A 23,553-nucleotide genomic window follows, 5' to 3' on the forward strand; every position below is an offset into this window, starting at 1 on the left:
AATTGGATAAAAATTTTGGATATGCCATAGGCATCAGATCACGACTATTTTAGTTTTTGTTGTTGCTTCTTGTTTTTAAAGTGAGTTAGGTTGTTTATAAGATTGTCAAGTTTGGCTGATAAACAAGTTCCATTTTTGTACACAACATGGTGCTTGCTGTATTCATTTAGCAGAGAGGTTGCTCCCTTACCTTTGCACAAGTAAGTGGTGGAGTTGGAATTTGAACTCCGGCTTTTCTGATTGACTCCAAAGACTTGCTTTTTCCACTACCAACCCTCTCAAAATAGGAATCACTGGGGGATTTTGCAGGTTCTGACTTGGTAGGTTTGGGGTAGGCCTGCATTTCTAAGAGAGTCCTAGGGAGGACAGCGAGGCCCCTGTTGCTGGTCTTTGGCTCACACTTTGAGTACTAAAGCTTTGTGCTATGTTCCTGGATTACTAATTTTGCTGTAGGTAATCCTTCTGCTGTCTAACCTGCAAAACTGATGATCTATAATTGAATATTCAAGAAATGGATTTTTCAGTTATTTCTTCTTCATTTTAAGCTATGTGTATTCATTCCTAGAGTTGAGGGGGGAGCTTTGTTTACCTGAACTGGCAGAATTGCAGTTCTGTATTAAGTGAATACTAGGCATGTTAGGAAAGTAAAATGAAGGACCAAGGGTAGTTTGTTGGGTGTGGTTGAGCAAACAGATGCCATAGTCCATTGATTGTAAGGTGGACATTATTAACATTTTAACATCTCTAAAATTGGGTGCATCTTAAGATAGATGGCATTTTGTGGTTGCTGAGGTTGGCATTTGGCTTCTGCTTCCGGCCACTTTCCTGCTCCTTGGGGATGGAGCCCAGCAGCTTCTATGGTGAGTACTTGATCGTCTCCCCCTCCTTGCTTTTTCCCTGACCCAGACCTCAGTGCTTTGTTCTGCAACTGCTGAATCTGAGCTTGGGAGACAAGGCTTTAAGCCCAGGGATTTTTTTATACTGGTCAAACATGCTTCAGGGCAAGGTGGATTTCTGTGTCTATCACTTACTTGGCTCTGACATCTGTTCTCTGTAGTAGCAAATCTATTAGAGATCCTTTCTTCTCTTGACTTGGGAGGAACTCCTCTGGGGCTGAGGCAAAGTCTTAAGAAGCTCTTTAATAAAGTAAACGTTCTAAGTGATAAACTATTTCACGTGCTTTCTTATTTGGCAGCATTTTTCTTTCTTGATGGTACACAATAATGTATTTTCCATAGGGCTTTGGTTTGATGAGAGCTCTAAATTTAATGTAAGTTTAGCAGAAGACTGCTTTGGAGTTAGAAGGCACAAGTTAGTGCCTTAGCTCTGTCATTTGTCGTCTATGTACAAGGTGAGAGTTGGATCATATGATCTCCAAGGCCCTTTTAGCTCTGAACTAATTGGATTCTAAGTGTCTTAGAATGATTTAATTGAAGTATGTGGACTCTGCTCTAAGAACATAGAAATGATTAATTTTGAAGAGGAAGGAAGTGACAGGTGTGAGAGCTGGGTCTCTAGGGAGAGAATACTTTTGGTAGAAGAATAGGAGAAAAAGTATTTTAAGCTGAAGAGGCCATATTTGTGAGATCATAGGATTACCTTTGAAAACATTCATAAACTTTTAGGCCGTGCATGTAATTCCATTCATTAAGCTAGGTAGAGCTTATTCTCAGTACAAGTAAAAGTTTCTGTTGAAAGTAAGGTGACCCTTCCAGTCTTTCTAAAAAGATGATTCTTCAGGAAGTTCTCTTTGTTTTTGTTTTCTTGAGAATAAATTGATAGTTCCTCATTAGTTGGATTAATTAGATACAGATACCATAAAAATAAAATGAGCTATTAAAGTTGAATTGGTCATCCTCATTTGAGTATTGGGCAAGGTGATTAACAAAGCTACTACCTATGTTGTAGTAAACTGTACTTATCTAAGGGAAAGTCTAAATAAAAAAAAATTTTATTATATAGTTCTGTTTGGGCACTAATCTTTGTTTTATGAAGAAAATACTGCTTTGCATATATGGGTCACTTTGGATAGAGATTCTTTGAATAGGGATTTGCTGTGGACACAGCAGTTAATTTTTCTGAATTAGGTACCCCTTGCAAGAAAAAGTTTTTGTATGTGTAGTCAGTGCTACAGGTGGGAATTGCAAAGGTGAGGTAACTAACCTCTACTGGGTGGGCTCTCCTTTTTTTTTTTTCTTTTTTTAAATAAACCTTAAAATTAGGTATCAGAAATGACACAGACTCAGGAGATTTCTGAGTTGGGTTTTAAAATTTATGAGCAAGCCTGGGGATTCGAGCTGGGAATTATAATCTCAGTTCTGCTCTGCCATCTTGTGTTCTCTTGGGAAAGTTATTTTTGATTTCCCGAGACTGTGTTTATCACTTATGTAAAATAATCCTCAGCTTTAGCTTGTTTCACAAGAAAATTAGCAAATGACTAAAGCTTAAAATGTGAGCTCCTTATACATTTGCTGAATTATAAGGCAGTTCCTATTCCTGAAAGGCATATGCTAGGTTTTATAAGCCGTAGGCAACCAGGCAAGATTATTTAGTAAATTTAGCTACAGTCTCCTTTGACCTAAAGGCAGTTTTGGTTTTGCATTCTGTAATGCAGCATTGATCATTAGTGTTTTTACTTCCTCCTTACAGGTGGTCCGTACTGAGAAGAACAGTTTGAACAATCGATTCTTGCCCTGGAATGAAATTGAGACAGAGGCCATCCTGTCTATTGATGATGATGCTCACCTCCGCCACGATGAAATCATGTTTGGGTTTCGGTGAGCCGCTGACTTTCAAACAAGAAACACTTTCGTGTGCAAGTGACAGAAAACCAACTCAGACTTGGATTAGGCAGCAAGATGAATTTCTTGGCTGATGGTAACACAAATCCTCAGAGGTAGTAAGGGCTGACTTAGGACATAGCTGGATTTTGGGTCTTAGGTGATGTCGGAGAACTCCATTTTCTCTTCATCTCGAGGTTTTGCTTTCCTCTTTGTTGCCTTCGATTTTGCAAAGGCTCTTCCTCTAAGGCCAGAGAGATGGATTCTGTGATTGGCTGGACCAGGGTTATCTGCCTGGCCCTGGAGCTGCAAGTACATCATCTTCCTACCACAAACCACAGGGACTGAGTGGAGGAAAGGGGTAGTTTCCTGAAGGGAATGTGAGGTTTTTGTGTTTACAGGAATGGGGAATAGCTCCCAGTCAGGCAGAAGCAACATGTTGCTATGTGTTAGGGCAATGGAACAGTACCAGAGTCCTGGGGCTTGAAAGACTTAGGGAAAGATGAGGTTGGATGCAAAGATCCAAGAGGAAAAAGGGGGAGGAGATGGAGGAGGCGGCTCTGAGGGTGACAGTGCATGACATTTGTTGAACCCATACTGTGTGCTGGAGACTGGCTGAGCACTTTGTGTGGTTTATCTCAGTAATACTCCTAAAACTGGATGATGTAAGTTGTACTCATCTCCATTTTACATGGGACTAAATTGAGATCCAGGAGAACCAAACCATGACGCTAGGAAGTAAGTGGCAGAGCTGGAATTCAAGTGCAGGTTTGTCTGACTCCAGAACTTGGAGTCACCCATTACACTAACTATATTGTTTTCTTGACTCTAAGTAGTTCTTACTGGGGCTTAGATGAGGGAGCATTACAGGTAAGAGAACGGAGCAGATCAGGGCTATTCACAGTGTCTTATGGACTGGTATGCAGGCCATGGGCAGTTTATTATCTGTCCACAGTGAGGTAAGTACAAAAATTGAGGGTAGGCCTTAGAGACTTTTGAAGCAATTTGACATTTACTGTGACATCCAAGTTTGTGATCGTTTTCTCACAATTCAGTTTTGGTAACATTAAATACAGTTCACATGTCATACAATTCACTCATTTGAGCGTATCATTCAATGGTTTTAAGTGTATTTACAGAGTTATGCAACCATCACCATGATCTTTTTAGAAATCTTCATTACCGCCAAAAGAAATCCTGTGTACCCATAAGTGGTCACTTCCCATTCCCTCCAGCTGCTCTAAGCCCTAGGCAACCATTAATCTACCTGTGCCTCTATAAATTTGCTTTTTGTGGACATTGTCTATAAATGGTACCATATAATATGTGCTGTTTTGTAACTGGCTCCTTTCACTTAACCAGTGTTTAAAAGGTTCATCCATCTCATAGCATGCGTCGATACTTCATTCTGTATAGATATGCACATGTTGTTCGTCCATTTATCTGTTGATGGGCGTTTGGGTCATTTCCACTTCTTGGTTATTGAATAAGGCTGCTATGAAAATTCATGTACAAGCGTTTGTATGCATTCGTATTTCCTTTCTCTTGCATGTATATGTTGGAATGAAATCACTGAATTATATAGTAACTCTTAAACATTTTGAGGAACTGCTATTTTGTTTTCTATAGAGGTTGCACCATTTTATATTGCCATCAGCAGTATATAAGGGTTCTAATTTCTCCATGTCCTTGAGAGTACTTGCTATTTCTTGTTTTTTACTTATAGCCATCCTAGTGTGTGTGAAGTGCTATTTCAGTATGGTTTTGATTTGCATTTCCCTAATGATTAATGAAGTTGAGTATCTTTTCATGTGCCCAGGAACCATTTGTGTATCTTCTTTGAGGAAATGTCTTTGCAGATCCTTTGCCCATTGTTATTTGGATTATTTATCTTTTTATTATTGAGTTGTAAGACTTAACAATCATTGGGAATGTGTGGTTTAGCCTCTGGTATGGAACTGGAGAATTGTTTCTGGCTGTACTACCTAACCTTTCATCACTCTGACTCTTCTCATTTGTTTGGGCATCCTTTGATCTAAAAACTTTTTCTTATCTCTCCAGTTTGCTTATTTCACCTGAATGGGAGTGGAACAGACCTAGGTTCAAAAGGACAAGGCAGGTATAACAAGAACTACCTCCTCAGGCAAAAGATAATATGGGTTTGGCTAACTTCAACTTATGTAACAAAGAAAGAGGCAGATAAGTTCTTAATGGACAGGTAAAACAAAGGGGACCCAAGAGAATTGAAACATACGCCCATAGAAGAGCAGTACACGAATGTTCATAGCAGCACTATTTATAATAGTCAATAAGTATAAGCAACACAGAAGGATAAATATCATATGATTCATATGATTCTACTTATATGTCAGATCCACAGCGACAGATAGTCGAATGGTGGTTGCCAGGGGCTGGAGGAAGGCAGGAATGGGGACTTAAGTGTTCTTGTTTTTTTTAAGATTTTATTTATTGGAGAGAGAGAAAGAGAGAGAGAGAGAGAGAGAGAGAGAGAGAGAGCAGAGGAGGGGGAGGGGCAGAGAGAGAGAGGGAGAGGCAGACTCCCTGCTGAGCCGGAAGCCCGATGTAATTTGGGGCTCGATCCCACTGGGATCATGACCTGAGCTGAACGCAGAGACTTAACCGACTGAGCCACCCAGGCGCCCCAGGAGTTTAGTGTTTAATAGGCACAGAGTTTCAGGTTGGGAAGATGAAAAACTTCTGGAGATGGATGGAGGTGATGGTTGTACAGTGTGAATATATTTAATGCATTGAACTGTACACATAAACAAGATTAAAATGATAAATTTATGTTACATGTATTTTGCCACACACACAAAAATCAGTTGTTAAAAAATAACAGAAGAAATGTAAACAACCCAAACATCCATCAGCTAATGAATGGATTTAAAAAAAAAAAGGTTATATATCCATACAATGGAATACTATTTAGCAATAAAAAGGAGTGAAGTACTGATGTGAGTTACTGTATGGGTGAATCTTTTTTTTTTTTTAAGATTTTATGTATTTATTTGAGAGAGAGAGAATGAGAGATAGAGAGCACGAGAGGGAAGAGGGTCAGAGGGAGAAGCAGGCTCCCTGCTGAGCAGGGAGCCCGATGCGGGACTCGATCCCGGGACTCCAGGATCATGACCTGAGCCGAAGGCAGTTGCTTAACCAACTGAGCCACCCAGGCACCCTGTGTGGGTGAATCTTGAAAACAGGCTAAGTGATAGAAGCCAGGCACAAAAAGCCACATACTATTTGATTTTGTTTCTATGAAATGTCCACAGTAGGCAAATCGATGGAGTCAGGTAATAGATGAGTGGTTGCCATGGCTGGGGACAGAGGGAGATGGGGAGCAACTGCTCATGGGTATGGGGTTTCTTTTTGGAGTGATGAAAATATTCTGAAATTAAATAGTGGTGATGGTTGCACAGCTTTGTGAATATACTAAAACCCAATGAGTCAAACGCTTTTACATGAGTGAACTTTATATGTGATTTATATCTCAGTAAACTTTATTGGGAAAAAGAAAGACAAGACAGCACAAGCTTAAGAGAAGGTATAGGATTATGAACTGTAAGGTAGGTTTCTTTATCTTCTCTTGTCTTGGAGCCGGAACATGTGAATTCTACTACAGGACATTGATCTTTTTCTCTGTATTTCATGGCTCTGCTTTATGGTTTTCTTTTCCAAAGGGAACTAACCAAAACCTTTTCCTTTACCATGGTTTGGTATAGGTTCCTCAGTATTTTTTTTGGAGAGGAGGAAAAGGCTTATATACTATCATAATATAAGAAACATGGGATTTGGGAAAGAAACTCTTGTTTCTTAGGTAGGGAGCAAAATCTCACCTTATATTTTTTTACACATTTTTGAATTATTAGTTGATTTTACACTTTATTTTCTTACTGCATTTCAAATTATTTGGTCTTAATGAACCAGAAGGAAAAACATGGAAGTATTACCAACAAGATTAAGAATGTCTGTATGATAAAGTCCATATTAGTTTAATATGGACTTTAATGTACTAAATGTACATTAAATGTAATACTTTACATTAAATGTAAATGTACTTTAATATACTCTAATATCTTAAATATTTACTGATCTTTATCCAAAACTGTTTTGCCTAAGTTTCGAAGATCATAAAATCAGCTTTCACTTAAAAATTAACAGTAATGGGGCGCATGGGTGGCTCAGTTAGTTAAGCGTCCAGCTCTTGATTTCAGCTTAGGTCATGATCTCAGGGTGATGGGATAGAGCTCTGCATCAGGCTCTGTGCTCAGGTGGGAGTCTGCTTGTCCCTCTCCCTCTGCTCCTCCCCCTCTCCTTTCCCTCCCCACTCGCACGCACTCTCCCTCTCTCTCTCGATCTCTCAAGTCTTTAAAAAAAAAAAACTTGGGCTCCCTGCTCAGTGGGGAGTCTGCTTCTCCCTCTGCCCCTCACTCCCTGCTCAGTGGGGAGTCTGCTTCTCCTTCTGCCCCTCACCCACTCGTGCTCGTTAGCTCTCTCTCTCTTAACTAAATAAATAAAATCTTAAAAAAAAAATGAACAGTAACATCTTTTGCTTCATTCAGGTAACTCATTAAAAATTGTTTTGATCTTGCATACATAAAAATATGTCTTTATTTAAAATGTGTAGTATTTGAACTGTTAATAGTTTTTTGTTTTTATTGAACTGACTGTACTAATATGGAAATGATGTGTGGTAAATGATGTGCCAAAGTTCATACCACAAAACGGTTGAATTGATGCACTTATTTCCAAGATGATAGTATTTAAGTTTGAAATGTAAATAGAAGAATATTACTCATGATTCAAATTCTTCAGTGGAATTCTATCTTGATTTCATTATTTCTAGAATTTTCCTTAGTTTTTTGAAGTTTCATTTATCTAGCGAATTTTTTATTTTGAAGTTTGAGCTATAAAATTACCTTTGAAATTTTTTCCAGTTATAGTGTTTTGGGGGGCCCCTGGTTGGTACAGTTGGCTGAGCATCGGACTCTTCATTTCTCCTCAGGTCATCATCTCAGGGTCGTGGGATTGAGCCCTAGCTTAGTTCTGAGCCAGGAGTCAGCTGGAGTTTCTCTCTCCCAGTCCCTCTGCTCCTCCCTGTGCTCTCTCTCTAAAGTGAACAAATCTTTACAAAAAATATATAGTGTGTTGGTAATTAGAACATTAATACATTTAAAGAACAATTCAGGGGCCCCTGGGTGACTCAGTCATTAAGCAGCTGTGGCTGCGTTAAGCGGCTGCCTTCGGCTCAGGTCATGGTCCCAGGGTCCTGGGATCGAGCCCCGCATCGGGCTCCCTGCTCTGCAGGGAGCCTGCTTCTCCCTCTCCCACCACGCCCTCCCGCTTGTATTCCCTCTCTCGCTGTCTCTCTCTCTGTCAAATAAATAAATAAAATCTTTAAAAAAAAAAACAATTCATTAAAGGTAAAGTATACCAAAGCCTGACCTATAATACGGCACGTGTGTTAAAAACATTTAGTGCAGTGCAAGTTTGAGTATAATATTAAGGAACTGATTATGTGCAATATTTTTATGTAAATTGGTAGCATTATTTATATTTGATATTTTATTTATTTATTTTAAAGATTTATATATTTTAGAGCCCAGGCACAGGAGCAGGGGAGGGACAGAGGGAAAGGAAGAGAAGCAGACTCTTGCTGATGGTGGAGCTGGATTCATCTAGATCTCACAACCCTGAGATCATGACCTGAGCCAAAATCAAGAGTCAGACCCTTAGCCAACTGAGCCACTAAGGTGTCTCTATAGCCAGTCTTTTATTTATTTATTTATTTTAAAGATTTTATTTATTTATTCATGAGAGACAGAGAGAGAGAGAGAAGCAGAGGGAGAAGCAGGCTCCCAAGGAGTAGGGAGCGCGATGCGGGACTCGATCCCAGGACCCTGGGATCACGACCTGAGCCGAAGGCAGACGCTTAACCATCTGAGCCACCCAGGCGCCCCTAGTCAGTTTTTTAAAATGCCTAACTTTCAAATACCCACTGAGACCATACGAACTAAAACTACTGATGTGTTGTCCCAGGAATTTAGTTAAGCCTTTATCTGAGTTTATCTTATACCATTGCTTCCATATTGACTTTTTTCCTTATTATTCAATAAATAATTAACACCCAGTTGACTGTATCATGATTGACAGCCCTTAACAAATTAGATATGTTATCTTTTGGTATCATGTATGTAGCCAGTGAGATTCTGCCTTATTAAGAATTTATTACATTATATTTATTTAAATCAACCAAATCAGATGATTGAAATACTCAGTTTCCTATTCCGCTTTACGGGTAGTACTAGTAGGAGCAATAGGCATTTGAAGAGATCAGTATTTTTAGGAATATTGATAATAACATTTGGATGTCCCAGTGGTATTTATTAGCAATTCTTACCTTCAAATATATCATGAGAACATCTTACAGCTTTCTAGGTTAGTAATTTGAAGGCATTTTTAGGAAATAAATTAGGATTGAGGTGTAGGACTTGGTAGGAGATGGCAGAAGGCTCATCTAGAAGACTATTATATTGTGATAGAAGTTGTGGTTTCTCATCTATTGGACTAGATTAATTGCTTTCAAACTTAATAGAAGAACTCTTTTGGAATGAGATCTTTTGTTTTTTAGGAGTTGAAGTTCCACGTAAATGATGAGAGAGTTTCTCAGTTTAAATCTCGTTTGGGGGTGAGGCGGGGTGGGGATGTAGTGGTTCATTGTTTACAGAACTCCTGAAGCCCTTCTGCAGGGCTATAGGGTTCTGTAGAGCATAAGTGCTTTCAGCTTTCTGATTTTAGCCTATGAAATTGGGGAACTGATTTTATTTGTTCTACATTATCTGTAATTTTAGAGATGATACAAAAGTTTATCCTAGAAATATACTGAATTTTCAGTTTATTACTTTTTTATTATGTTAATCACCATACATTACATCATTAGTTTTTGATGTAGTGTTCCATGTTCATCATTTGTATAACATCCAGTGCTCCATGCAGTATTTGCCCTCTTTAATACCTATCACGAGGCTAACCCATCCCCCCACCTTCCTCCCCTCTAGAACCCTCAGTTTGTTTCTCAGAGTCCATAGTCTCTCATGGTTTGTGTCCCCCTCCGATTTTCCCCCCTTCATTTTCCCTTCCTGCTATCTTCTTTTTTTTTTTTTTTTAAACATATAATGTATTATTTGTTTCAGAGGTACAGGTCTGTGATTCAACAGTCTTACACAATTCACAGCACTCACCATAGCACATACCGTCCCCAATGTCTATCACCCAGCCACCCCATCCCTCCCACCCCCACCACTCCAGCAACCCTGTTTGTTTCCTGAGATTAAGAGTTCCTCATATCATTGAGGTCATATGATACATGTCTTTCTCTGATTGACTTACTTCGCTCAGCATAATACCCTCCAGTTCCATCCACGTCGTTGCAAATGGCAAGATTTCATTCCTTTTGATGGCTGCATAATATTCCATTGTGTGTGTGTGTGTGTGTGTGTGTGTGTGTGTGTGTGTGTGTGTGTGTGTGTGTATACACATCACATCTTCTTTATCCATTCATCTGTCAATGGGCATCTTGGCTCTTTCCATAGTTTGGCTATTGTGGACAATGCTGCTATAAACATCGGGGTGCACGTACCCCTTCGGATCCCTACATTTGTATCTTTGGGTTAAATATCCAGTAGTGCAATTGTTGGGTCGTAGGGTAGCTCTATTTTCAACTTTTTGAGGAACCTCCATACTGTTTTCCAGAGTGGCTACACCAGCTTGCATTCCCACCAACAGTGTAGGAGGGTTTCCCCTTTCTCTGCATCCCCACCAACATCTGTCATTTCCTGACTTGTTAATTTTAGCCTTTCTGACTGGTGTGAGGTGGTATCTCACTGAGGTTTTGATTTGCATTTCCCTGATGCTGAGCAATGTTGAGCACTTTTTCATGTTTCTGTTGGCCATTTGGATGTCTTCTTTGGAAAAAAGTCTGTTCATGTCTTCTGCCCATTTCTTGATTGGATCATTTGTTCTTTGGGTGTCGAGTTTAAGAAGTTCTTTATAGATTTTGGATACTAGCCCTTTATCTGATATGTCATTTGCAAATATCTTCTCCCATTCTGTCGGTTGTCTTTTGGTTTTGTTGACTGTTTCTTTTACTGTGCAAAAGTTTTTTATCTTCATGAAGTCCCAATAGTTCATTTTTGCCCTTGCTTCCTTTCCCGTTGGCAATGTTTCTAGGAAGAAGTTGCTGCGGCTGAGATCGAAGAGGTTGCTACCTGTGTTCTCCTTTAGGATTTTGATGGACTCCTGTCTCACATTTAGGTCTTTTAACCATTTTGAGTCTACTTTTGTTTGTGGTGTAAGGAAATGATCCAGTTTCATTCTTCTGCATGTGGCTGTCCAATTTTCCCAACACCATTTGTTGAGGAGACTGTCTTTTTTCCACTGGACATTCTTTCCTGCTTTGTCGAAGATTAGTTGACCATAGAGTTGAGGGTCCATTTCTGGGCTCTCTATTCTGTTCCATTGATCTGTGTGTCTGTTTTTGTGCCAGTACCATACTGTCTTGATGACAGCTTTGTAATAGAGCTTGAAGTCCGGAATTGTGATGCCACCAGCTTTGCTTTTCTTTTTCAACATTCCTCTGGCTATTCGGGATCTTTTCTGGTTTCATACAAATTTTAGGATTATTTGTTCCATTTCTTTGAAAAAAGTGGATGGTATTTTGATAGGGATTGCAATGAATGTGTAGATTGTTCTAGATAGCATTGATATCTTCACAATATTTGTTCTACCACTCCATGAGCATGGAACGTTTTTCCATTTCTTTGTGTCTTCTTCAATTTCTTTCCTGAGTATTTTATAGTTCTCTGAGTACTGATTCTTTGCCTCTTTGGTTAGATTTATTCCTAGGTATCTTATGGTTTTGGGTGCAGTTGTAAATGGGATCGACTCCTTAATTTCTCTCTCTTCTGTCTTGTTGTTGGTGTATAGGAATGCCACTGATTTCTGTGCACTGATTTTATATCCTCCCACTTTACTGAATTCCTGTATGAGTTCTAGCAGTTTTGGGGTGGAGTCTTTTGGGTTTTCCACATAAAGTATCATATCATCTGCAGAGAGTGGGAGTTTGACTTCTTCTTTGTCGATTTGGATGCCTTTGATTTCTTTTTGTTGTCTGATTGGCTAGGACTTCTAATACTATGTTGAATAGCAGTGGTGAGAGTGGACGTCCCTGCCGTTTTCCTAACCTTAGGGGGAAAGCTGTCAGTTTTTCCCCATTGAGAATGATATTCGCTGTGGGTTTTTCGTAGATGGCTTTTATGATATTGAGGTATGTACCCTCTATCCCTATACTCTGAAGAGATTTGGTCAAGAAAGGATGCTGTACTTCGTCAAATGCTTTTTCTGCATCTACTGAGAGGATCATATGGTTCTTGTTCTTTCTTTTATTAATGTATTGTATCAAATTGATTTGTGGATGTTGAACCAACCTTGTAGCCCAGGGATAAATCCCACTTGGTCGTGGTGAATAATCCTTTTAATGTACTGCTGGATCCTATTGGCTAGTATTTTGGTGAGAATTTTTGCATCCATGTTCATCAAGGATATTGCTCTGTAATTCTCCTTTTGGATGGGGTCTTTGTCTGGTTTTGCGATCAAGGTAATGCTGGCCTCATAAAATGAGTTTGGAAGTTTTCCTTCCATTTCTATTTTTTGGAACAGTTTCAGAAGAATAGGTATTAATTCTTCTTTAAGTGTTTGGTAGAATTCCCCTGGGAAGCCATCTGGCCCTGGGCTTTTGTTTGTTGGGGGATTTTTGATGACTGCTTCAATTTCCTTAGTGGTCATAAGTCTGTTCAGGTTTTCTCTTTCTTCCTGCTTTAGTTCTGGTAGTTGATACGTCTCTAGAAATGCATCCATTTCTTCCAGATTATCTAATTTGCTGGCATATAGTTGCTCATAATATGTTCTTAAAATTGTTTGTATTTCTTTGGTGTTGGTTGTGATCTCTCCTCTTTCATTCATGATTTTATTGATTTGGGTCCTTTCTCTTTTCTTTCTGATAAGTCTGGCCAGGGGTTTATCAATCTTGTTAATTCTTTCAAAGAACCAGCTCCTAGTTTCATTGATCTGTTCTGCTCTTCTTTTGGTTTCTATTTCATTGATTTCTGCTCTGCTCTTTATTATTTCTCTTCTCCTGCTGGGTTTAGGCTTTATTTGCTGTTCTTTCTCCAGCTCCTTTAGGTGTCAGGTTAGGGTTGTGTATTTGAGACCTTTCTTATTTCTTGAGAAAGGCTTGTGTTGCTATATACTTTCCTCTTAGGACCGCCTTTGCTGCATCCTGACGATTTTGAACAGTTGTGTTTTCATTTTCATTTGTTTCCATGAATTTTTTAAACTGTTCTTTAATTTCCTGGTTGACCCATTCCTTCTTTAGTAGGATGCTCTTTAGCCTCCATGTATTTGAGTTCTTTCCGACTTTCCTCTTGTGACTGAGTTCTAGTTTCAAAGCATTGTGATCTGAAAATATGCAGGGAATGATCCCAGTCTTTTGGTAACTATTGAGACCTGATTTGTGACCCAGGATGTGATCTATTCTGGTGAATGTTCCATGGGCACTAGAGAAGAATGTGTATTCTGTTGCTTTGGGATGGAATGTTCTGGATATATCTGTGAAGTCCATCTGGTCCAGTGTGTCATTTAAAGCCTTAATTTCCTTGTTGATCTTTTGCTTAGATGATCTGTCCATTTCAGTGAGGGGGGTGTTAAAGTCCACCACTATTACTGTATTGTTGTCGATGTGTTTCTTTGCTTTTGTTATTAATTGGCTTATATAATTGGCTGCTCCCATGTTAGGGGCATAGATATTTACAATCATTAGATCTTCTTGTTGGATAGACCCTTTAATTAGGATATACTGTCCTTCCTCATCTCTTATTATAGTCTTTGGTTTAAAATCTAATTTGTCTGACATAAGGATTGCCACCCCAGCTTTCTTTTGGTGTCCATTAGCATGGTAAATGATTTTCCACTCCCTCACTTTCAGTCTGGAGTGTCTTTGGGTCTAAGATGAGTCTCTTGCAGACAGCATATCGATGGGTCTTGTTTTTTTATCCAATCTGATACCCCGTGTCTTTTGATTGGGGCATTTAGCCCATTTAAATTCAGGGTAACTATTGAAAGATATGAATTTAGTGCCATTGTATTGCCTGTAAGGTGACTGTTACTGTATATTGTCTGTGTTCCTTTCTGGTCTGTGTTACTTTTAGGCTCTCTCTTTGCTTAGAGGACCCCTTTCAATATTTCTTGGAGGGTTGGTTTTGTGTTTGCAAATTCCTTTAGTTTTTGTTTGTCCTGGAAGCTTTTTATCTCTCCTTCTATTTTCAATGACAGCCTAGCTGGATATAGTATTCTTGGCTGCATATTTTTCTCATATAGTGCTCTGAATATATCATGCCAGTCCTTTCTGGCCTGCCAGGTGTCTGTGGATAGGTCTGTTACCAGTCTAATGTTTCTACCATTGTAGGTTACAGATCTCTTCTCCCGAGATGCTTTCAGGATTTTCTCTTTGTCTCTGAGACTCGTAAGTTTTACTATTAGATGTCGTGGTGTTGACCTATTTTTATTGATTTTCAGGGGGGTTCTCTGTGCCTCCTGGATTTTGATGCCTGTTTTCTTACCCAAATTAGGGAAGTTCTATGCTTTAATTGCTCCAATATACCTTCTGCCCCTCTCGCTCTTCTTCTTCTGGGATCCCAATTATTCTAATATTGTTTCGTCTTATGGTGTCACTTATCTCTCGAATTCTGCCCTCGTGATCCAGTAGTTGTTTATCTCTCTTTTTCTCAGCTTCTCTATTTTCCATCATTTGGTCTTCTATATCACTAATTCTCTCTTCTGCCTCATTTATCCTAGCAGTTAGAGCCTCCATTTTTTATTGCACCTCATTAATAGCCTTTTTGATTTCGACTTGGTTAGATTTTAGTTCTTTTATTTCTCCTGAAAGGGTTTCTCTAATAACTTCCATGCTTTTTTCAAGCCCAGCTAGTATCTTTAAAATTGTCATTCTGAACTCTAGTTCTTACATCTTACTAATGTCCGTATTGAATAGGTCCCTGGCAGTCGGTACTGCCTCTTGTTCTTTTTTTTTTGAGGTGATTTTTTCTGTCTTATCGTTTTGTCTAGGTGAGAATAGTTGAATGAGAGAACAAAATGCTAACAGGGTAAAAACCACCCCAGAAAAATATACACTAAACAAATCAGAAGAGACCTGAAACCGGAGGAAAAGAAAGGGAAAGAAAGAAAAAAGAAAAAAAGAAAAAGATAAAAACAGAGAAACAAACAACAACAAAAAAACAGAATATGATCAAATATGATCAGGCTGGTGCATAGATCAGTGCTACACACTAGATTTTGGGCGTATTTTGGTCTGTTAGAAGAAAGTGCCTCCTAAAATTTTAAAGAAAGAAAAACTTATATATGTGCAAAAATAAGGGTAAATATGAAGGGATAGAATATGATTGTATAAATGAAAATTATAAAAGATTTTATAAAAGGTATTGATAGGATAAGAAGTTGGTTGAAAAAAGAAAGGATTTAAAAGAAAAAAAGGGGGAGAGAATGTGATCAGGCAGGAGACTAGAATAAAGCCATACACTAGAGATTTAGGCTATATTTTGGTCTGTTAGAAGAAACTGCATCCCACAATTAAAGAGAGAACAACTTATATATATATATATATATATATATATATATATATATATATATATACCAAAAGTAAGGTTAACTACTATGAAGGGGTAGCATATGACTCTAAAAATGAAAAATAAAAAAGATTTTTTTAAAAAGGGATCGATAAGATGTTGGTTGAAAAGGGGAAAAAGAAAAATTCAAAAAAATTTTTTTAAAAAAGAAGGACTAAAGAATCATGGGAAAAAAGCCATGAATTCTATGTGCAGTATTCCCCTAGCGCTGGAGTTCTGCTCTTCTCATTGATGGGTAAGCTTGGTCTTGGCTGGGTGTTCTTGCTGGTCTTCTGGGGGAGGGGCCTGTTGCTGTGGTTCCCGAATGTCTTTGCCGGAGGCAGAATTGCTCCGCCCTTGCCGAGTCTGGGCTAAGTAATCGCTTGGGTTTGCTCTTGGGAGCTTTTGTTCCCTGCAGTCTTTCCGTACAGCTTTGGAGGACAAGAGTGAAAATGGCAGCCTCCCAGTCTCCACCCGGAGGAGCCGAGAACTCAGGGCCCCCCTCCTCAGTGCGCCCCCAGAGAAAAGCAGTCAGTCACTCCCATCTCCCTGGTCTCCGGCCGCACTCCGTGCTCACCCGGCCTGTGACCAAGCGTTTCTTTCTCTGGCACATGACCCTGTGGGGCGTCTCCAAACCCAGCAGATGCACTCCCGCGCCGCTCCTCCCAGGGGAGGAAGGCGAGTCTCTCCGGATCTGTCACTTGTTGGGTCCCTGCTGGAGGAGCAGTGGCCTGACTGTGCCGCGGATCACAGTCTATGGCAACCCCGAGCTGAGAGCCCACTCCTCGGCTCCATCTCTGCACCTGGCTTCCCTGCTCCAATACCTGGGAGCTCTGCCACACTCAGGCACCCCCGGTCTTTCTGTGACCCCGAGGGTCCTTGGACCACACTGTCCCAGGGAGGGTTCCACCCCCCGCTTAGCCACTGGAGTGACGTCCCTCAGTGGAGCGGACTTCTAAAAGTTCCGATTTTGTGCTCTGCGGCTCTATCACTTGCCAGTAGCTGCCGATGGAGGCCCCCTCCCCAGCCGTCTATCTTCCTGAATATTGCCTCGGATTCACTTCTCCGCACGTTCTACCTTCCAGAAAGTGGTCGCTCTTCTGTTCAGAGTTGTTGCTATTCTTTTCTTCGCTCTCCTGTTGAGTTCATAGGTGTTCAGAATGGTTTGATCTCTACCTAGCTGAATTCCTGGGACCAGACGAAATTTGGATCTCCTGCTCTTCTGCCATCTTTCCTCAGTTTACTATTTTTTAAGGATTTTATTTATTTGAGAGAGAGAGAGAGTGCACGCACTGGAGGCAGGGCAGGGGGATAGGGACAAGCAGACTCCCCTTTGAGCAGGGATCCCGATGCGGGACTCGATCCGAGGAACCTGAGATCATGACTGAGCCAAAGGCAGATGCTTAACCGACTGAGCCACCCCAGCACCCCTCAATTTATTATTTCTTGCATTTATGAATCTTTCATTTGTATGGTCCTAAGATCACTTCTTTTAATGGTGTACGTACCCCATTTTGGAAACTCTTAACTTCATTTATTTCCTTCCCATGTTATTCCAGCTTGCTCTTTCTGTAAAAGCTGGAGAAGTGCTGGCGGCTGAAGTTAGAAGAGCAATAAGCAGGTGCTTATTAAAGAAGCTACATATAGCACTGTTTGCTTGTTCTTATCCTGTTTTGCCTGTGACTAATTTTGTTATTTTAAAATTTTTTATGAGGGGGCACCTGGGTGGCTCAGTCGTTAAGCATCTGCCTTCGGCTCAGGTCACGATCCCAGGGTCCTGGGATCGATCCCTGCATCGGGCTCCCTGCTCAGCCAGGAGCCTGCTTCTCCCTCTCCCACTCCCCCTGCTTGTGTTCCCTCTCTCGCTCTGTCTCTCTCTCTCTGTCAAAGAAATAAATAAAATCTTAAAAAAATTTTTTAAGAGGGGAAAAGACAAGCTCAAGGGCCAGAGCCTGCAAGACAGAGAAATAATTTTAAGTGTTTCTGATAATCTTAGAGCTTTGTACTCAGGTGTGTGCATATATCTGTGTTTTCTGAGGGTGTGGAGAGAAGCACGGGACCGCATTGTGGGTTTCCCTGGCCGTTACCATGCGTGGGACATCCCTCATCAGTCCTGGCTCTACAACTCCAACTACTCCTGTGAGCTGTCCATGGTGCTGACAGGTGCTGCCTTCTTTCACAAGGTAAGAAAAAGCTTGGTAAGATTGGTGTGAACTTTGTTAAGAGTTGAGCCTTTGTGTGGTAGTGAAATGCTGCCCTAAAGTTAGCCCTCCTAATGTTTCTTATATGTCCCTTGTATGCTAGACATGTAAGTTATTTCTGTTTTTAAAGACTGTATTCAAGAATAAACCCTGGGATAAAATGTCAGGGTGAGAAGGCTCCCTGCACAATTGCATGTAGGCTATTAGGAAAATTAGTTTGTTTTTTCTGGGCATTGGCCGTCCTTCTGTAAAATTGAGAGCCTTGGGCTAAAATACTGTTGTTTTACCATTGTTGTCCCAGACATGGCCTGCCCAGCAGAAAGAAGGCTGGTTCTCTTCTGACTCAGGTTAACCCACCACTATCTCAAGCTCCATCATGAGCCTCTGTTGTGGTTATGCAAGTTTTGTTTATTCCTTAGAGCTTTCACCATGGCACACATCCCAGTTTTTATTGGATATCTAAAATGCAAATCCCTCCAGTCATTACTTCTCTCCTGTATTGTTATTGCTAAGCTTTTTTTGCTCCCGACTCATCTTTCCTCTGTACCTTTTCTGTTCTATAAAGTAGCCATTGGCCACACATGGCTATTGAGCGCTTGAAATGTGACTGGCCAATATTGAAATGAGCTGTAAATGTAAAGTGCACTCCAGATTTTGATATGTTAAAATGCAATTATTTTGGATACACTGGGTTAAATAAAATATATTCTAATTAATTTTACTGTTTCTCTTTTTAAAAATGTGGCTAGTAGGGATGTCTTGGTGTCTTAGTCAGTTAAGCTTCTGACTTTGGCTCAGGCCATGATCTCAGGGTTCTGGGATCGAGCCCTGTGTCAGGCTCTGCGCTCAGTGGGAGGTCTGCTTGTCCATCTCCCTCTGCCCTGCTCGTGCTCTCTGTGTCTCTCTCACAAATTAAATCTTTTTTTTTTTTTAATATGGCTACTAGAGAATTTAAAGTGACAGATGAGACTCACATATCTTAGATAGTGTTGCTGTATACCTTCCCTCCCAGGTACTTCTTCTGAGCTCTGAAGACTCCCTCTTCTGAGGTGGCCAAGTTGACTGCACCCCCTCCAGCCCACTTCACAGAATGCCTCCTCTCTTGACCTAATTAAAACCCATCTTTTCTCTGAGGACAGTGCTTCCCCTTTACCTTGTTCATGTATTTCTTCAAGGGAGAGTGATTGAGTCTACTCATTTCCCAGATGTGTACTTTGGAGCAGGGAAGGTAAAAAGAACCATTTTTATTGCTTACTGATGACACTTCCAGACAGTTCTCAGCTATCATATAAAATCTCATTTGAGGCGCACAGCATCTGTCTTGTTGCTCCCATCTAGCAATCTCCTAGCCATTTCTTTCTGGTCATCAAAGACCTTGGCACATGGCCCGTCCTCCTTATCTCCCCTCCAAGCCCTCTCTCATTCTGGGCAACTTCATTGCTCTCATGGAAGACCCATCCACCATACTGTTTTCCCCCTAAATGTTGAAGTATCTCAACCTTCTAACTTCTGTATCTAGTGCTCTTCTTACTTTGGTCTTCCCTAGATGTTCTCTCATAGCTCAAGGTCTTGGGGCTGAGCACCTACAGGCTGGTAATTTCTGTGTCTATATTCCTGTCTTGGTTGTTCCCTGATGCCTGTACTCATATAGCTAATTGTTTTCAGGAACCCACCCCTCTTATGTCCCTCTGGTACCTCAAATTGACATCCCAACTTTCTCCAGGCTTTGTCCCTCATATATTTCAAATTTCAGATGGTGGCATCTTGCGACCCACCTCAAACAGAACCTTGAAAGTCATCTTACTAGGGACATTTTGAATCAGGCTAAGAAATCATTACATTTTCAGCTTTTTTTTTTTTCTTTTTACAACTTAATGTGTCAAGCTGATATGCTTGTCCCATTCTTGAACCTCACCCTCATGCTTATTTTCCAAATGTGGGTGGGCTTTGGTTGGGATGGGGGATGCTAGTAGGATTAGGAAGTATCTGGCTGAGAAACCGTACCTAACTAGGAGTCCTTTATTTTCACACTGGTCATCTGAGAAAGAACCACCAATTTCGAATTTACTTGTCTTCTGAAAAGTCTGCCTGTTCCCAAATTCTGATTGCTCTTTAAAAGTTAACAGCAGCAAGATCCTGTCATTTTCAAGTAATAAATAATTTACTTAGTAAACCTTGGAGTTTTTATTTTCTTTTTGAGAATCTAGAGTAAAGGTAGCAGCCCTCAAGCCTGTGATTTACAGAAATGTTTATTTAGTCCCCCACTGCTCCCCACCCAGCATGGAGCCCAACGTGGGGCTCGATCTCATGACCCTGAGCTGAAACCAAGAGTCGGATGCTTAACTGACCACGCCACCCAGGCGCCCCTTGACTTTTTGTTTTAATTCCAGTTAACATACAGTGTTATATTAGATTCAGTATATTATTTTTTAAAATCCTGAATTGAACACTGTGTTATGGCAAGTCAGAACTCTTATTTCTAAATTAAACACGTTTTTGATACTTGGTTTTAGTCACTGTCCCTGTAAGAAATACCATATTGCTGTGCTTATTAAGTGATGATACTCATCCACTAAATTGTGTTCAAACTGGGCTAGAATTTTCATCTTCTGTAATGCCATTTAATTTTTTTTTTTTAGCAAACTAACAAGAAAGTGTTACTTTGTCTTAGAGTAGGTTCTAAATCCATTGAAACTTCATTTAAAAATATTTTTAAACATGTTAAAAAATTTTTATATGTTTTAAAATGTGCAGATATGAAAGTGTTTATTGATTTATGGCATCAATCATAATCACATAATGGTGGAAATACTTCTAAGCATTTGTTTTCATAATGCTTTCTCCATTTTTCTAAAAAGGCAGTTCTTTCTTCTTGTTATGTCACCTTTCCCTTGTTGACGATATGGATTGTGTTCAGTAAATATATTCTCATTAGCATACTGACGACAGCCACTGACCATTTAAAGGGTCAACAAGGGGCCCCTGGGTGGCTCAGATGGTTAAGCGTCTGCCTTCAGCTCAGGTCATGATCCCAGGGTCCTGGGATGGAGCCCCACATTGGGCTCCCTGCTCAGCGGGGAGCCTGCTTCTCCCTCTGCCTCTGCCCCTCCCCGCCGCTCATGCTCTCTCCTCTCTCTCTCTCTCTATCTGTGTCTCAAATGAATAAATAAAATCTTAAAAAACAAAAAGGGTCAACAAATTTCAATCATCTGTCATTTTATAAAGGAAAAATGTATAATTTATCTTTTAAGTTCACCATCCTTTAAGTACTTTGCCACAAGATAACCAGCAAACCACTGTGTGGTACAAAAATTTTATGATCATTGTTTCATTACATAGATTCTAACTATTTAAGGTGATATATATAAATCAGTTTTATTGGGCACCTCACCTATTCATTCATCAGCAACATTGCAACACATCATAGTTGATATGTGCCTTGTTTATAGCATTTGTCCATTTCTGTGGTATAAATATTTTTAGCATGGCTGATTTCAGGTTATAGATATGAGTCACTGAACTTGGAGTTGGAAAGGGATGGGCAGTTCTATAGTATTTTCACCATACAGATATGATAGACATAAATAACCTCAAGATAATAGTAAAATGAAATAAACAATAGTAAAATGAAGCTAATTAATTAAGTGATGTGCTTTAGCTATTTATTGGTTTTTAATATAGCTTATTTAATTTTAAGTTTATGTAAGTATATTTTTAATAATGGCTATTTTTCATAACAAGCTCACAAAATTCTTAAATAGTCTCATAAAATTCTTGAAAATTTAGCGGTTGACATTCATTAGCAGGTGTGAGCCAGCTTTAGCACACCATTTTGTGGGCCTTTCAGGACATCTTAAAAACATAGGCCTTTACTCTGAGTGAGATGAAAAACCGCTGAGGTTTGGAGTGACATGTTCAATTGCACTTGTGTTTGAACATGGTCACTCTGCTGTGCATAGAATGGACTGGAGGGAAGAAAATATGGGAGCAGGGAAACTGTTTAGGAGACTATATGAATAATTAGGCAAAAGATGATGGTGGCTTGGAGCAGGGAGTAGCCAGTGGCAGTGGTTAAGAAGTGATCAGATTCTAGAATCTATAAGTGGAGGAACTGAGGGATTAGATTTTTATGGCTCTATAACCAGGCTTTCCCCTCACTTATCCCTTATTGCCATTGTCACAGATAGAATGGTGTTTATCTGAACCACTGTCTGACCTAATTTGATAAATCTTCATATTGTTGTAAAATCACTGAGGTACCATGGACCTCAAAAGGGGGGTGATGATGGCAATGTGCGTGTGTTAATTATTTATTGCAGAAGATCTGCCTTGTAGGCTGTTAACATCCCTGGCCCCAACTCCCTAAATAAAGGGAGTGGTGATTCCTCTAATGATCATCACACCCAACCTCCTCCCAACCCCTCCGCTTCCTAACAGCCCCTAGATCCATGTATATTTTGGCTGAAAGCCAAAGAACTGTGGCCTCTAACAGAGTATGTGATCTTTTTCTACCCCTGACAGTATTACGCCTACCTGTATTCTTACGTGATGCCCCAGGCCATCCGAGATATGGTGGATGAATACATCAACTGTGAGGACATTGCCATGAACTTCCTTGTCTCCCACATCACTCGGAAACCCCCCATCAAGGTGAGGGTCCCAGTACTTATGGGACTGGGGGTGCATGCATACTTAATTCACTTATTTTGCAATAATGCAGTATGAAACTCATCATACCTCAGAGTCCTCATCTGTAATTGTCTTTGGGTTAAATGAGTTGTTAATATAGGGACTCTTAACTACTAAGGGGTAAATGGACAGAACTCAGAGGGTTTGGAACTTGAATGGGAAACATGTTACATTTTAATTTTCGCTAATCTTTAACGGATTCAGCATTTCCGTCAGTTAGGAAACATGTGACAGTTCCTAAGAGTATTTGCAATAACTGCGATTTGTCAATAGTAGAACTCATAGATATTTTCATATCCCATTACTTTTGTTGCTACATCTTAAAGTATTATTTATGTCCATCAGTGCTTTAAAATTACTGTGGGGCGCTTGAGTGGCTCAGTTGGTTAAGCAACTGCCTTCGGCTCGGGTCATGATCCCGGAGTCCCGGGATCGAGTCCCGCATCGGGCTCCCTGCTCGGCAAGGAGCCTGCTTCTCCCTCTGGCCCTCCCCCCCTCTCATGTACTCTCTCTCTCATTCTCGCTCTCTCAAATAAATCTTTAAAAAAAAAAATAAAAAAAATAAAATTACTGTGTTTTCCATAGACCCATGGCACAAGAAATTTAAGGTTTTGAGTTAATCTGTGTAAAGACATTTGCTCAAAAACAAAACCACAGGTGCCCTCAGAATTCTAGAAATTTGAGTTCTGTCTTTGTCTTTGAGCTAGTGAATATATTTGACCAGAATATAATAATTTCATACTCAGTGTACAGAAAGACCAGTTACATCACCTTCTATGTCATCATTGCAGGTTGGAGACAAATGAAAGCTCTTCTGGTGGGGATTAGGGTAGGCCTGGTAAGGACCTTGCAGCAGTTAATACTTGAGAATCTGTTTGTCAGTTCAAACTAATTGTATCTATGACTATGGTCTGTCAGTATTTATGTGATGGAGTCATACCTGATGTCCTTAGGGTTAATAGGCTGATTAAGATCTTACTGTCATTATTGTTAAAAAGGCATATTATTTAATTTTATAAAATAACAAGTTTACCCTCATGTATATCATTAATAATATAATTAAGTGGATATTTCATTCTTCTTATATTTTGAAGGTAAGTTATAGATGAAAGTAACCACCAGCCTCTG

General features: G+C 39.9%; 1 protein-coding gene across 1 annotated transcript in view; it reads left to right on the forward strand.

The window, feature by feature from the left end:
- EXTL3 (exostosin like glycosyltransferase 3) overlaps positions 1 to 23,553 on the forward strand; it is a 47,916-nt gene that overhangs the window by 13,850 nt on the left and 10,513 nt on the right. Inside the window, exons 3-5 of the mRNA XM_028114303.2 lie at positions 2,650 to 2,777; positions 17,574 to 17,718; positions 22,258 to 22,386. Of these exons, the coding sequence (XP_027970104.1) occupies positions 2,650 to 2,777; positions 17,574 to 17,718; positions 22,258 to 22,386 (402 nt within the window). The remainder of the gene's footprint in view (positions 1 to 2,649; positions 2,778 to 17,573; positions 17,719 to 22,257; positions 22,387 to 23,553) is intronic.

Source organism: Eumetopias jubatus, unplaced genomic scaffold (genome assembly GCF_037043125.1).
Source record: "Eumetopias jubatus isolate StellerSeaLion01/CBP00866 unplaced genomic scaffold, mEumJub1_p1.0 scaffold_2, whole genome shotgun sequence".
NCBI lineage: Eukaryota > Metazoa > Chordata > Mammalia > Carnivora > Otariidae > Eumetopias > Eumetopias jubatus.